This window comes from Microcaecilia unicolor, chromosome 3, assembly GCF_901765095.1.
Source record: "Microcaecilia unicolor chromosome 3, aMicUni1.1, whole genome shotgun sequence".
In the NCBI taxonomy this organism is placed as follows: Eukaryota; Metazoa; Chordata; class Amphibia; order Gymnophiona; family Siphonopidae; genus Microcaecilia; species Microcaecilia unicolor.
The window spans coordinates 511,886,519-511,903,002 of NC_044033.1; the positions used below are offsets into that span (position 1 = coordinate 511,886,519).

A 16,484-nucleotide genomic window follows, 5' to 3' on the forward strand; every position below is an offset into this window, starting at 1 on the left:
TAGAAACCCACGAGAGACGTATGTGTTAGGCGGGGAGAGTCTGATAGGTACTGAGGGGGAGAGGGATCTTGGGGTGATAGTAGCCGAGGATCTGAAGGCGACGAAACAGTGTGACAGGGCGGTGGCCGTAGCGAGAAGGTTGCTAGGCTGTATAGAGAGAGGTGTGATCAGCAGAAGAAAGGAAGTGTTGATGCCCCTGTACAGGTCATTGGTGAGGCCCCACCTGGAGTATTGTGTTCAGTTTTGGAGGCCGTACCTTGCGAAGGATGTTAAAAAAATGGAAGCAGTGCAAAGAAAAGCTACGAGAATGGTATGGGATTTGCGTTCCAAGACGTATGACCAAAGACTTGCTGACCTGAACATGTATACCCTGAAGGAAAGGAGGAACAGGGGTGATATGATACAGACGTTCAAATACTTGAAAGGTATTCATCCGCAAAAAAATCTTTTCCAGAGATGGGAAGGCGGTAGAACGAGAGGACATAAAATGAGATTGAAGGGGGGCAGACTCAAAAAAGATGTCAGGAAGTATTTTTTCACGGAGAGGGTGGTGGATGCTTGGAATGCCCTCCCGCGGGAGGTGGTGGAGATGAAAACGGTAACGGAATTCAAACATGCGTGGGATATGCATAAAGGAATCCTGTGCAGCAGGAATGGATCCTCAGAAGCTTAGCTGAAATTGGGTGGTGGAGCAGGTGGGGGGAAGAGGGGTTGGTGGTTGGGAGGCTAGGATAGGGGAGGGCAGACTTATACGGTCTGTACCAGAGCCGGTGATGGGAGACGGGACTGGTGGTTGGGAGGCGGGAAATACTGCTGGGCAGACTTATACAGGTCTGTGCCCTGAAAAAGACAGGTACAAATTCAAGATAGGAGTTTATCTTGGGCAGACTAGATGGACCATGCAGGTCTTTTTCTGCCGTCATCTACTATGTTACTATGTTACTATGTGAACTCTTGGCTTTTAAGCCAAGATTCATTGCCCTAGGTGGGACCTTCCTAGAGCGATTCCTTTGTAAGTGTTTTATTTCCTTATTACTTATTTGTTGAACCCAAGAAATTACAAGAGTTTGTGGAGTTAAAAGAACAGATGAAGAACCCTCTGCAGCAACTTCCTTTAGTTACCACTGTACCGGCTGCAATTACCGATTAACCTTCCTCCCTCAGAAAATATGAATTTGTAAGATTAACCACTTGGTGTTTTTCTTATTTTCTTTGAGATTGTTTTCCTGATCTTGGATTCCCCAATTGTGGACAATTATACAGTATATATTGTTGAGAAAAAATGGTTTTTCTTTTTCCTTATATTAATTTCTGTTTTTCCTTACATTTACGTGATAAATGTGAATGTAATTAAGTAAAATGATAAAAAAATAAATAAATAAATATGCACATAAAGTAGGATTATAAAGTTAGTACATATAAGTAATGCCACACTGGAAAAAGACCAAGGGTCCATCGAGCCCAGCATCCTATCCACGACAGCGGCCAATCCAGGCCAAGGGCACCTGGTGAGCTTCCAGGTACAGGCAAAGTCAGTAGGCAGGCAGCAGGTCGAGAGAGTACATAAGTACATAAGTAATGCCACACTGGGAAAAGACCAAGGGTCCACCGAGCCCAGCATCCTGTCCACGACAGCGGCCAATCCAGGCCAAGGGCACCTGGTAAGGTTCCCAAATTGAACCTGAGAAGATACACATCCCTAAATTTGCTTCGGGATTTATTGTTGTTGGATATCAAGTTGGATTATAAATTGTCTGTTTGTTTCAAGAAGGATTTGAATTGCCTGTTGCAGAATCTTCAATAAAGCTTTGGTTATTGCGTATAACACTCTGGATTGGAGTCTTTTCTTTGCATGAGAGTGGAAACTTGCTTATTTTCTGGACTAACGGAGAAAAGTGTGCAGACTTTTTAAAGAATATAAGCCCCAGCTTAACATCCTATGGCCTTCCGGATTTTTATCCAGCCCCGGCCTACACCCAGATCAGTTCGTGTGACCATGAGGGTTTCTTGGACTTGGAAAAAGAGAGAGATTTTCTTTGTGGCCCTGGTCTCAGGTGCTGACCCACAACGAGCCTTAACTGTGTGGTGAGACCAGGGTTACATTAATATGCTGTGAGCTCATCCCAAACCACCACAGCACTCTAAACATAGAACACCATTCAATCCTTTCAAATGCTTTTCCGCATCAAGCATCAAAGAAACATAAGGATCAGTCAAAGTAGAGGCTAGTGTCAAAAATTTCCAAAAGGTCCAAGAATTATCCGAAGCCAACCTCCCAGATGTAAAACCACTTTGATCTCTATGTTTTAAGCATAGTAAGAATGCAGAAAATCTCATTGACAATCATTTTGGATTATGGATCACAAGTAGGAGCAGTGGGATTTGAACCAGCCACCTCTGGATTGCAAGACTAGTGCTCTAACCACTAGACCACTCCTCCATTCCACTCCCTTGAAATTTGGCAGTCCCTGTGGGGGGCAGTTCAGGACGTCCAAAATGTTTGAAAGAAGGACGCCCATGCCTTCGCTATGCCTCTGCTGACACACACATACCTCCCCTCCCAGGGACCTGCATTCTGCTGTGATGGACCTGACTATGACATTTCAGGCTGGCAAAAATAGTTTTTAAAGTTGTTTTTTTCAGAGTGGGAGGGGGTTAGTGACCACTGGGGGAGTCAGGGGAGGTCATCCCTGATTCACTCTAGTGGTCATCTGGTCAGTTCGCGCACCTTTTTAAGGCTTGGTTGTAAGAAAAAATGGACCAAGTAAAGTCGCCCAAGTGCTCGTCAGGGACACCCTTCTTTTTTCCATTATTACTCGAGGACGCCCATCTGTTAGGCACACCCCAGTCCCGCCTTCACTATGCTTCCGACACGCCCCCGGGAGCTTTGGTTGTCCCTGCGACGGGAAGCAGTTGGGGACGCCCAAAATCGGCTTTCGATTATGCCGATTTGGGCGACCCTGAGAGAAGACGCCCATCTCCCGATTTGTATCGAAAGATGGGCGCCCTTCTCTTTCGAAAATAAGCCTGTTAGTTGTTTACCGTTTTCTCAAATAAGAACTGACCCTTGGTGTGAACTTTGCTTTATTACAGGTACCCTGTTTTAATACCTAGTCATCTGCCAGCCCGCCCTCTTCTCAGGTAAATATGAATTTTTTTGTCTTTATTTTATTGTGGTTTTCAGTCTCAGTTCTCTTTGGTGCTTGTGTGATGATACATAGCTGTGGTCTTTCTTGGCTCCTCAGTCTCTTTGGTCTTTCTTCAACAGTGGAAAACTAACAATTTTTCAGGGCCACCAGACCTCTTACCTGGTCCCCTGAAGGTTACTTACATGACCTCCTCCACTGGTCCGAGTCCTGGAGGACCCTCTGTGGTAGCGATAAAACACTGCGATTTATCACAGGTTACTGTGGAACCTTGTTGGGGTGCCTCGTAAATTTAGGCCTCTGCTTCACTTTGGGCCTAGCGCTGGCCCGGCAGCACTACTGCACATGTACAAAAAGTCACACCCTCCTCCTACAGGCCAAAAGTTTCTTGAGCGCGCCCGGCTGAGAAACAACACAACTCTGCCAGGCAGCGCTGCAGCAAGCCACAGACAACGCAGCTCCCTGTCGGAGGCCTCATAAATGCCTCTGGACCTCGAACAGGTCATTCTGCTAGCCATCAATCACACCATTTGGCCGCAAGGATGGTCTAGAAAACCCCCGGAGCCAGAAGAAAACTCCGCACCCCGGGTAAGTTTCTTAAACTTAATCCACAGATCACATTTCAGTGGTCAACAAAACATCATGCAATCAATTTGTTCTTGAGTCACATGGAAGCAGAAAATGTTCTGGTGCATCACCAACTTAAAACAGTCACCAACATCCTTACTTGCAGTGTCCTGGGCCTCTATTGATTCATTAAGCAGAAGCCAGGTCCAGAAGGAACCAAATGAGGATTTCATGCTGGCAGCACAGAGCAGTGCAACAGAGTCATTGACCTTTTATTATTTACCTACATTGACCTTGAGCAAGATAAATGTTTCCATCCCATATTTAACATTTAGCCTTGGTACAAAGAAACAGAAGTTAGAGGTGTAAAGAAGATTACCTGGTAGGGCAAATCAGCCATCCGCAAGTAGGTTTCCATCTTCAGACAGAACGGAGACAGGCTAGGGACACCATTGTTTGGTCTTGAAAACTGATGCAATATGATGGCATCTTTTGAATTCACCTCTTCCTCTTTCCTGCCACAAAACCAGAGAATATTATATGGTCAATTTGATGTGCAAGACTTGGTACTAATAGGGCATAAGTACATAAGTACATAAGTAGTGCCATACTGGGAAAGACCAAAGGTCCATCTAGCCCAGCATCCTGTCACCGACAGTGGCCAATCCAGATCAAGGGCACCTGGCACGCTCCCCAAACGTAAAAACATTCCAGACAAGTTATACCTAAAAATGCGGAATTTTTCCAAGTCCATTTAATAGCGGTCTATGGACTTGTCCTTTAGGAATCTATCTAACCCCTTTTTAAACTCCGTCAAGCTAACCGCCCGTACCACGTTCTCCGGCAACGAATTCCAGAGTCTAATTACACGTTGGGTGAAGAAAAATTTCTATCTCTTCCAGGACCAGAAGCTCTACAAAGCCTGCAACTACGAACAACCCAAGAGCCAAATTAAGCTCTAGACAGATCTGAGGCGACTGAAATCAGAGGCCTAGTCATGAAAACATGGTAAAACTAAAGCTGGAATGACAAGCTTAGCATTGATGCTGCATTTAAAATGAACATACTTATATTATGGTTACCTACGTGTGTAAATGCTAGCATGGTGCCTAAGCCTGTTCTGCAAATACCTGCTTCACTTACATGGCATGTACTTGCAAGAGGGGTACACAAGCACGGATCCCAGTCACATATGTAGCTAACAGAACACTCACATCAGCTCTGTGCCCGGCTTTAATTTTCAGTGCACTGATAGCCGATTATGCAGGTATTCTGTAACAGAACCTAGGTACCTATCACATACCCTCCTGGTGCCTAACTGGAAGCACCCAGTTATATCCCTTATCCTTTTTGTCCTGTCTGCTTGTCCTGATTTAGATTGTAAGCTCTTTTGAGCAGGGACTGTCTTCTTCACGTTCAATTGCAAAGTGCTGAGTACGACTGGTAGCGCTATAAAAGTGATTTATAGTAGTAGTAGTAACATAATTGCCCCATAAGTGCTTAATGCATGTTAGTAGAAGGGTTTCAAACTATCCTTGGTCAATGTCGGCAGTTCTTCACAAAGAAGTAAACACTGTACTTTATCACTGTAAGACTGTGTGCTTTTGGCCTGGATGGATTGTTGCTAGCCCGAACTGTTTCAAAGGCTTGCGAGTAAGGGATTGGCAGGCATCAGTGCATGTCCTGGTACGTGAGCCTCTCACGCAAATGGAAGAGGTCTGAAAAGGATAACACAAGCAGAAAGCCAACTTGATCGAGTTCCAAAACTAAGCCCTGGCAAAATGTATATCTCCGAGCAGGAGAAAAGAGATTTTGTATTTAGATGGCATTAACTGTATAAATACCGCCTTACACAGAAAGAAATTCCTGCTGTCCGACTTAGAAATGAAGGGACCACAAAAAAAAAAAAAAAAAGTAGTATAGCCAACACAACTCTTCCAAAGGAAAACAGGAGAACGACTTAGGGCCGCCCTGTTTACTAAGCAGCGTTATAGGCGTGTTAATGTTTTTAAGGCGCGCTAACCGTGTACGTGCCTACAATATCCCTTTAGGCGCCTACATGTAGTGTAGGTGCACTAAAAACACTAACGCACCTTAGTAAACAGGGCCTAAGTGAGAAAAGACGACTTTATTCCTGGTGGGACCCGACACGGCACTGTGTTTCGGCCAAGTGTCTGCCTCAGGGGTCTGTTCAAAAGGTCTCAATGGGACAGTGCTTATATAGACCAAAAAAACCAAGCTGTCTTTAAACCAAGTCCACTTTTTACCGCAGCTTAGTAAAAGGACCCCTAAGATATTATTTACTTATTGGACAGAAAGGATAGGGTTAAACGGTCATTTCTCTCAACGGAGGAGGGTGAACAGTGGAGTGCCGCAATGGGATAGTGCTTATATGGACCAAAAAAAAACACGCTGTCTTTAAAAAGACGCAGTAGCTACAACACAGAGATGCCAAATCAAATGGCAAGAGCGTAAAGCAGAATCGCTGCTTTGGCGTCTCCGTGTTCTAGCTACCGCGTCTTTTTAAAGACAGCGTGGTTTTTTTGGTCCATATAAGCACTATCCCATTGCGGCACTCCACTGTTCACCCTCCTCCATTGAGAGAAATGACCCTTTAACCCTATCCTTTCTGTCCAATAAGTAAATAATATCTTAGGGGTCCTTTTACTAAGCTGCGGTAAAAAGTGGACTTGGTTGTGCCCTTGTGTGAGTTTTTCCAGCGTGCTAAGGCCATTTTTACCACAGCAGTAAAATGGCAGATTTTCTATTTTTCCTATTAATGGCCATGCGCCAATGTTGCCATTAGCATGCGGCTATTGAAAAGAATGAATACATGAGCACTCACCAGCGTATTTTGTAGGTGGTAAGGGCTCATGCGGTAATTTTGCATTAACCAGTTAGTACGTGGTAATGTCAGTGCGCTAACTGATTCGTACAGGAAAGCCAACTCCGAAAATATGCAAATACATGCGAATACTGCAAGCCACATTATAGCTGGAAAAATAAATCAGGCAAAATGCTAAAGTTATTTTAACGTCCCAGGAGTATTAAGGCACAAAGCAACAGCCCAATGCGCCTGGTCACCTTTAAAGGCGCTTACACTTGAGAGAGGCAGCAGTTGTTTTGATCTTCTCAATCCCCCCCCCCCCTCCCCGGGAGGCCATAGCACGGCCAGACACCACCTTGAAGCCCCCTCTATTCCAGACACCCTTGAATCCTTCCAATTCCAAGCCCTCCTCGAAGCTCCCCCCCACCCCAGCCTACCCTTTAAATCCTTGGTGTAGAGTAGGATCAAGGCACAAGCGATTGCCACTCACTGCTGTCCCTTGCCAAATTAGCACCAGCGACCCCTTGCAGTAGCCTTGCAGTACTACTGTGAGAGGTAAAACTGCCATATAAGGGCAAATGGCAAAAGACCCTCCTTATATGGCACCTTGTCTCTTAGTGGTAGTACTGCAAAAGTACCATTAAGAGTCGCCAGCATCACTTGTAACCTGGCACTGGTAAGGGGCAGGAGTGAGTGGGGATCAGTTTTCTCTGCCCCCACTAGATACCAGGGATTTAAAAGGTGGGCATGGGGGTGGCTTTGGGGCTTTCTTGATTGGAGGAGGGCTCCGGGAGGGGGGGTTTCTAATTGAGGAGGTGTAGGGGCATCTTGACTGGAGGGGGTTTGGGGGGGGGTCTAGCCATGATGTGGCCATGGAAAAGAAAGGAGGCAGCTGTTTTGATAGTGTGTTGGCACCATTAAAAGCCCCCAGTAACACTGGGCAGCAACTTTGTGGCCTGAAGCTCCTGGGATGGAACAATAACGCTGCTCGCAAAATTAACACCATTTATGATCACGATTATTTATTTATTATTACATTTGTACCCCGCGCTTTCCCACTCAAAGCAGGTTCAATGCGGCTTACATAATAACATGGATTACAGAGTATTGATAGAGAAAATATAGGTTAATTATAGCAGAATAATAAAAGAGATTGGTAGGTAAAGATGGGGGAGGGTGAAGGGAATAGGAGAGGTATGAGCAAGGGGTAGATGAGCATTGGAGGAGGGGTAGAGGGGGCAGGAGTGGGATGGGACAGGGAAAAGTATAAGGAAATTAAGTGGGAGATATAGTCTGAGTCACTGTCGTTGTCTTCTGGATATGTGTTGGGTAGAAGGGATCCTAGGATTAGATTGGTTCATTTGGGTAGGCTTGCTTGAACAGGTGGGTTTTAGTGATTTCCGGAAGGGTAAATAGTCGCTGATTGATCGGATGGATCTGGGATTGTACTGCAGGAGTCAGTAACCACACCTTGATAATTTGCTAACTGAAATGTATTGCGTTTTTAGGGCCTTTCCAACTGTACCACTGTTCTATAATGCAAGGCCCGGGGGCCAATGGTGGCCTCCATCATCATTTTGTTTTTCTTCACTCCTCCCTGCCTCTCTTCTCAAGCTCCAGACAGAAAGCAGAAAGTGGATGGAGGGGGAGAGAAGAGCTGCATGCTTGAAGGCCAAGTCATTTCTTCATGGAAGAAGAGAATGCGTTTGTTGGGTTGCTGGGGATGCATGTCACCGATGTACACTGGACAGCAGTGTCATGGCCCTGCATGGGAAGATATCTGGCAGCTCTCCTTCAGCTCATTTGAATCCAAAGTGGTCCCGACTTAAAAATTAGTGAAGACCACTGAACTATATTAATCTCCATGTGTTCTGTTCTATTCTGGTACTTATATCCCACTTATATCTACTCAGGAATCAAAGCGGGTAACATAAAGCAAATTCTTAAGGAACAACTAACTTGCCATTAAGAGAGAAGCAGAAATCAAAATTAAAATTCACTAAATAAGATCATAAAATGTACTAAAATGAAAGGTCTTTAAACCTTTACGAAACTGGAAATAGTTAAATAGTGACCTAAACTGCAAAGTTACCATATTCCAAATCTTGTTGGACAGATGGCAAAAGGAACTTACATGAAATTGTTTTAGCTTAATATTTTTAACTGACGGAAACCCCGATTTAAGTATAGAACTAAAATGAAAGCTCAATCTCGAGGAGGAGAAAGGTAACAATTCAATAAGAGATAATGGAGAGTTTCCCCAAAATAATTTTATATACCCAACATGCTATCTTAAATTCCACCCGGGCTTCAACAGGCAACCGATGTCATTTACGCAGAAAAGGGGAGGCCTGATCAAACTTTTTACAGTTATAGATTAAATTAGCCTGAAGACGTTCTGAAGAAGTTAAAGTTTATATTAAAAAAAAACTTATGCTGTAATCCAGCATATAAAACACTACAGTAATCAAGCTGGGTCAAAATCAATGCCTGCATTAGGACCTGAAACATCAAACTGGAAAAGAACAGAAGAGATTTTCTGACTTAATAAAGATCTAGCTTTGGAGAACAAGGTAAGGAGTAGAAATTCAGTGCCATGCATGAGTCTAATAAACCCATGCTGAGAATTATGCAAACTTTGAAAAGAATCCCAAAACTGCATTGCTTGAGAAGCAACTAAAGATTCCAGCAGCTTTGGCTAACCATGGAATGCTTGCTACCAGAAGACAATTTAAGGGTAACAAGAAGTCTAATCGTTTTGATTTGGGAATAGGCATCAAAATAATTTTTTTTCTTGTAAGTAGTTAGCTAAGGTACTACCTCCACAGGTATACTCAACAAAAATGAAAGACAGCTAACAGGCAAAATTTACCAGCTAATGATGTTAGTTTAAACAGCACTTCATTATCCTGAACCATATAGTGAAGGAAGTCCATAATCCTCAACAAAACAAAGGAACTGTCCAGACCATGGTGCTGAACAGCAGTGAAAACAGCTTTAATAATAATAAAAAAATCCTCCTAGGTTAATTGGTCATGCATGTTGACTTTGAATATCATGCTCCCTAGTGTACAGAATAGTTTTAAAGCAGTTATATAATTCAGGTGCTCGTTAACATTATTAAGATCTCTCTTTTTTTATTATGGTATTTAATTCCTAAGAAGATGTTGGTGTTTAAGGTTTTCTCCCATGGAGCACTGTCCTTCTGACCCACCTATAAATTCCAGGATGCCATCAATCAGCCTGATAGATCTGAAGGAGGGATACAGCAAAGGTTACTAGAATTAACTCAATGGAGAAAATTATTTTAAAATGGAGGCCTTAATATACAAAAATTAACACTTTATATTCCTGAAAATGTGCAAAAATGAAGTAAATGCACTAATGCAACAAAAAACAAAACAAATGCATACTCAAATATAAGACCAAGACCAAAACCCAATACAGTCCAAAACAAACAAATTGGTATAATTTGAGAAATGAAGCACTTAGCATTTTATTAACCAACAGGCAGCATTTGGATTTTAGATTGAATTACTCTTCTTTTCAAAGCTGAGTTCAAGACAAATCACATTTAGTTATGGTCTAGGTTTAAGATTCTGGCTCCCACGGGTAGGACTGAAACGAGCAGAGGTGGAAGAGATAAGAATGTCACCAGTGTCCATTTGAAGCAAAAGAGCAGCAGGCCCCCCTTTATCTACTGTAGCACCTTCAAAGTTTGGTGCCCTAGGCAATTGCCTATTTAGTCTATCCATAAATCCAGACCCAAGGTACGGTGTTTTCCTTGATCATAAAGAGCATACAAACTATGGACCAGATTCTATATATCATGCCTAAAAATTCCGCGTCAAAATGAAATTCGCTTAGGCGTACTTTATAAAATAAGCCTAAATTTTCACGCAGTTTATAGAATATGCTGAGTGCCAGTCCACACGACTCAATTTAGTGGTGGCTAATTACGCCAAGTAAAACCTGGTGTAAAGACCAACGCCTAAATTACACGTGGCGCAGATGTATTCTATAACAACGTGCATAGATTTTAGAAATGCCCATGGCCACACCCACTTTTCAACTATGCGACTTAGAATTTACGCTCAGCACATTATAGAATGCGCTTAGTTTTGTGTGTAAATTCTAATTAATGCCAATTAGTGCTGATAATTGGCTAACATCCAATTATCAGCACTGATTAGCTTGTTAACCAATTAGCTTATATGTATTGCTATGGAATACACTTCAATTTCTGCACAGAAATCTTGGCGTGATGTATAGCAATGTTTCCTAAGTCTGGTCCTGGAGTACCCCCTTGCCAGTCAGGTTTTCAGGATATCCACAATGAATACGCACAAAGAGAGTTGCATATAACAGAGGCCGTGTATGCAAATCAAGTTCATGCATATTCGTTGTGGATATCCTGACTGGCAAGGACTTGGGAAATACTGATATATAGAATCTCACAGTATATCGGTACAATGATTTTGTCCACGGCAAAAAAAAATAACATCAGTGGGAGAAGCTGATTTTAAACGACTTCCCTCATTTCAGCCCCCTGCAAAATAATGCTGGGCAGACTTATACAGTCTGTGCCAGAGCTGGTGGTGGGAGGCGGGGCTGGTGGTTGGGAGGCGGGGATAGTGCTGGGCAGACTTATACAGTCTGTGCCAGAGCCGGTGGTGGGAGGTGAGGCTGGTGGTTGGGAGGCGGGGATAGTGCTGGGCTGACTTATACAGTCTGTGCCAGAGCCGGTGGTGGGAGGCGGGGCTGGTGCTGGGCAGACTTATACGGTCTGTACCAGAGCAGGTGGTGGGAGGCGGGGCTGGTGGTTGGGAGGTGGGGATAGTGCTGGGCAGACTTGTACGGTCTGTGCCCTGAAGAGGACAGGAACAAATCAAGGTAGGGTATACACAAAAAGTAGCACATATGAGTTTATCTTGTTGGGCAGACTGGATGGACCGTGCAGGTCTTTTTCTGCCGTCATCTACTATGTTACTATGTTACCAAAGCTACCTGACCTCGCACAAACATGGGTGAAGGACTACTTATGGCAATAATGTCGATTCATTTGGTTTGCAAAACTTCCTGCAGGGTGTTTTCACCTTAAATCCTGCCTGAAGTCTACCCTGCAAGACTTTGAGGTCCCTTGTTGCAGCCCTACCCTCCCATGACTGTACCAATCCATATGCAGTTGTTTACTTCAAAAGCTGCTCCTACAAAAAAAAAAAAAAAAAAACCTCTCCCCATGTGTATTACAGCCAGGACTTTCCATTTCCCGGAGTCAGCGGAAGCATTGCATTCCCGAATAAAGACGGTAATAAGAAGATGTAGCAGATCCGGCTGTGAAATCATCACCAACAATGAGCTGGCATTTTCCAAGAATTTTAGGAAAGATGCTCCTGATAGCTTTTACCTCCAATCCTTCTCCCTGACACTTACTTGTCTGCAAGGAGACAGTTAAGAAATAACATACATTGCACTGGCTGCACAGGGAATCTTCAAAAAAGCGATCTATAAATCCAAATACATACAGTGCATTCATTAGGGGGGGGGGGGGGGGGGAAGACGGCACAGATAACATTATAAAATTATGTTCACTCCCAAGCAATGAGAGAATAATTGTAGAATAAGGACGGAGATGTTTACAAACAAGGTCAAGGAGGGCAAAGGTATCTCAGATGCCCCCCCCCCCATATTATTATTATTATTATTGCACTGCAAGAGAGCCCCCCCCCCCCCGAAGGGTCCGTCTCTCACCTGATGGCCAGCAGCTCGTGGATCAGGTAGGCGGCGGCGGCCAGCAGGGCCCCCCCGGTCACATAGAGGGTTTTCTTCCACCAGGAGTCGGGTCCCAGCCCGGCCATGACGCCGCCCGAGTCGTGCAGAGAGAAGGCGACGATGTCCCCATAGAAGGCGCAGGGCTCGTCCGAGCCTCCTCCTCCTCCTCCCCCCGCAGCCCAGCCCAGGGCCAGGCTCTGGTTCCGACTCAGATCCACCACACAGGCGCGGGACGAGGCGAAGCCCACACTCCAGTGCATGCTGCGGGGGGGGGGGGGGGGAGGCCGCCGCCTTCGCCCGCCCCTTTCCTGGGCTCCTGGGCTCGGCCTTAGGTCATGCCGGTGCCGCAGAAGGCCTGAGAGCAGAGACGGTACCTGCTGCCTCCTTGGGCAGCGATCGGGAAGGGGGCGATTTGCCTGGTGGTGGTGGTGGAGATGGGCAGGGCTGATGCCACTGCTGCCAAAAACCAGCCCATCTCACTCTCTCTCTCTCCACCTTGCATGGGGGAGGGGGAGCCTGCAAATGGCCTCACACAGGTTTTCTGCTTTCAGTGCTGACATCATTTTAGAAGCAACAGAGATTTGAATGTTGATGTGAGAGGCAGGGCCCAGCTACATCTGCCCATTGTACCTAGTGATGCAGTACCAGATTTTCACCTTTACCTTTTTTTGTGGCTTAGTGGTTAGTGCAGTGAGCTTTGATCCTGGGGAACTGAGTTCGAGTCCCACTGTAGCTGTTTGTGACCCTGGGCAAATCACTTAACCCTCCATTGCCCCTGGTACAAAATAAGTACCTGAATGTATATAAACTGCTTTGAATGTAGTTGCAAAAACCTCAGAAAGGCGGTATATCAAGTCCCATTTCCCTTTCACTATCTCAGATTCTAAATGGAATGTTGCTACTATCTAAGATTCTACATGGAATGTTGGCTACTGTTTGAGATTCTACATGGAATTTTGCTATTCCACAAGCAAAAAAGCGAAGATGACTAACAAAAACAAAAATAATCAAAAATTAAAAACAAGAAAAAAAATCAAATTTGTATTTAAAAATACACATACATAAAAAAAAATAAAAAATATGGAAAAGACGACACTTGTTAATAAAAAAATTAAAACACTTTATTAGCCAAAGGATAGCAGGGAGAAAGGGACTCGACACAGCTGTGTTTCGGCCGTACAGGCCTGCGTCAGGAGTCTTCTCACCGTGTGTTGATTTTTAATTCTATCCAATTGTAAAGGGAATATGTGTGTCTCTTTTTAAACTGTAGCGTTAAATGATCCTTGAAACAAAGTGAAGCAAAAAGCATCAGAGCAGCGTCTCCTCTCTGTAAAATCAAACAGACTGGTTTCTTCTGTTTTTTGTGCTATTCCACTAGCAACATTCCATGTAGAAGCCTGCCCTTGCAGATCACCAATGCAGCTGCGCAGACTTCGGTTTCTGTGAGTCTGACTTCCTGCACGGAATGTTGCTAATGGAGGAGTAGCCCAGTAGTTAGTGCAGCGGTCTCTGATTCTGGGGAACTGGGTTCAATTCCCACTGCAGCTCCTTGTGACTCTGGGCAAGTCACTTAACCCTCCATTGCCCCTGGTACAAAATAAGTACCTGAATATATGTAAACCGCTTTGAATGTAGTTGCAAAATACCACAGAAAGGCAGTATATTACGTCCCATTTCCCTTGGAGATTCTAGATGGAATGTTGCTACTATTGAGATTCTGTTGCTACTATTTGAGATTCTAGATGGAATGTTAATGTCGCTATTCCACTAGCAACATTCCATGTAGAAGCCTGCCCTTGCAGATCAGCAACGCGGCCGCGCAGGCTTCTCTTTCTGTGAGTCTGACGTCCTGCACGTACGTGCAGGACGTCAGACTCACAGAAACAGAAGCCTGCGCGGCCGCATTAGTGATCTGCAAGGGCAGACGTCTACATGGAATGTTGCTAGTGGAGGAGTAGCCTAGTGGTTAGTGCAGTGGACATTGATCCTGGGGAACTGGGTTCAATTCCCACTGCAGCTCCTTGTGACTCTGGCCAAGTCACTTAACCCTCCATTGCCCCTGGTAGAAAATAAGTACCTGAATATATGTAAACCGCTTTGAATGTAGTTGCAAAAACCTCAGAAAGGCGGTATATCAAGTCCCATTTCCCTTTCCCTTCAACTGAGGCTCCCTTGGAGGACACTCAAGCTCTGCTGAGTTCCCTTATTCTTTCTCTCTCCATCACTCACACACACTTGGCTGCCCTGGGTATGGCCAAGGCATAAGTATTAGGCACCTTAGGCCAACTTCATCCTAGTCCCCCCCTCCCCCCCCCTATTAATTTTCAGAATCTGATTCCTAGCCCGTTGGCTCCCCCCTCCAAGAGTTTGATAAACTGTAATCATGATCATCCTACAACAATTCTATTAAACAAAACTAAGAATTGGAAATGTAACTCACATTGAGCTACTACTGAAAAAGGTGTGAGCAAAATCCAAATAAATTAATAAGATAGACATCATAGTTGTAAATATTTGCCGTTTTGTTTTATCATAAATGTATGCACTGATGGTTCTTTGTGTGTCTTTTATAACTTGTTTTGCTTTGAGTACCGCTGCTCTCCCCCCTCCCTTGAAACTGCTTCCCTAGGCAACTGCCTAGTCTTGTCTAACGGTTGGTCATGCCCTGGCCACGCAGTACACACATCTTTCTTTTGGTGAAGATTTCTTACTATCAGGCGCAGACCCCCACCAGCCACTGCCCGACACCTCCCTAGCAACGTCCGGCTGCCCCCTACCACTACAGCCAACGCCCCTGCTGCCCTGGTCCTACCTGAGAGCCCTGGTGAACTAGTTGTCTCTGCGGGGGGGGGGGGGGGGAAGCATGTTCTTTCCTGCCCACTGCGCTGCCGGGGTGCAGCCATGTTTTCAAAATGGCGACCGAGACTTCTGCATGGAGTCTCGGCCGACATTTTTAAACTATGACAGTGCCAGGCAGGGGGAATAGCAGCAGCACAACTGGCAGGAAAGATCATGCCCCCCCCCCCCCCCGGCAGAGGCCACTAGATCACCAGTGATGCCCCTTTAAAGGTAGAACCGGGGAAGGCTGTAGTGCGCGGCAGGCATCCGGGCAGTCCCCTGCTTACTACAGACTCTCAACCTCCTATTCTGACGCTCTGTCCAGAACATCCTATGCGCTGAAAAATGTTCAGTTATCGATACATTTTTAAAAGGTAAAGTTAAACCATAAATGTTTTGCACAAAAGAGAAAACCTGCCAGGGTTCCATCAGCCTAACAGGGGACCCTTTTACTGAGCTGCGGTAAAAAGGGACCCTGCGCTAGCGGCAATGCATGCTTTTGCTGTGCGCCAGGTGAAGAAGTGGCAGCACGGTTATGGATCAAGGGATGCTGTTAAAGGTGAAGGCCGACCAAACTAGCAGACAAAGACTGTAGCTAGAATGGAATGTGAACAGGAGTTCAGGGAAAAGAACATGAGGTAACAGACAAAGTAGCAGGGAGGTTTTGGCTGAAGAACAAGAGAGAAAGTTGATAAGTGAAAAGAATGAAGTAACATGGACCAATGGAGTGGCCTAGTGGTTAGGGTGGTGGACTTTGGTCCTGCGGAACTGAGTTCAATTCCCACTTCAGGCACAGGCAGCTCCTTGTGACTCTGGGCAAGTCACGTAACCCTCCATTGTCCCATGTAAGCCGCATTGAGCCTGCCATGAGTGGGAAAGCGCAGGGTACAAATGTAACAAAAATAAAATAGATACTATTGGAGATTCTACATGGAATGTTGCTACTATTGGAGATTCTACATGGAAAGTTGTTATTCCACTAGCAACATTCCATGTAGAAGGCTGCGCAGGCTTCTGTTTCTGTGAGTCTGATGTCCTCAGACTCACAGAAGCAGAAGCCTGCGCGGCCACATTGGTGATCTGCAAGGGCCGACTGCTAGTGGAATAGCAACATTCCATGTAGAATCTCAAATAGTAGCAACAGTGGAGGAGTGGCCTAGTGGTTAGGGTGGTGGACTTTGGTCCTGAGGAACTGAGTTTGATTCCCACTTCAGGCACAGGCAGCTCCTTGTGACTCTGGGCAAGTCACTTAACCCTCCATTGCCCCAGGTACAAATAAGTACCTGTAAGCCACATTGAGCCTGCCATGAGTGGGAAAGCACTGGGTACAAATG

At 45.1% G+C, this 16,484-nt stretch overlaps 1 protein-coding gene across 1 annotated transcript in view; it reads right to left on the reverse strand.

Moving 5' to 3' along the window:
- The window catches only part of LOC115465248 (failed axon connections homolog), a 43,741-nt gene extending 31,164 nt beyond the window's left edge, over nt 1-12,577 (reverse strand). The window contains exons 1-2 of the mRNA XM_030195651.1: nt 12,292-12,577; nt 4,093-4,228 (exon numbers count right to left, since the gene is read on the reverse strand). Coding sequence (XP_030051511.1) covers nt 4,093-4,228; nt 12,292-12,572 — 417 coding nt within the window. The 5' untranslated portion in view covers nt 12,573-12,577. The remainder of the gene's footprint in view (nt 1-4,092; nt 4,229-12,291) is intronic.
- Nucleotides 12,578-16,484: the final 3,907 nt, after the last annotated feature.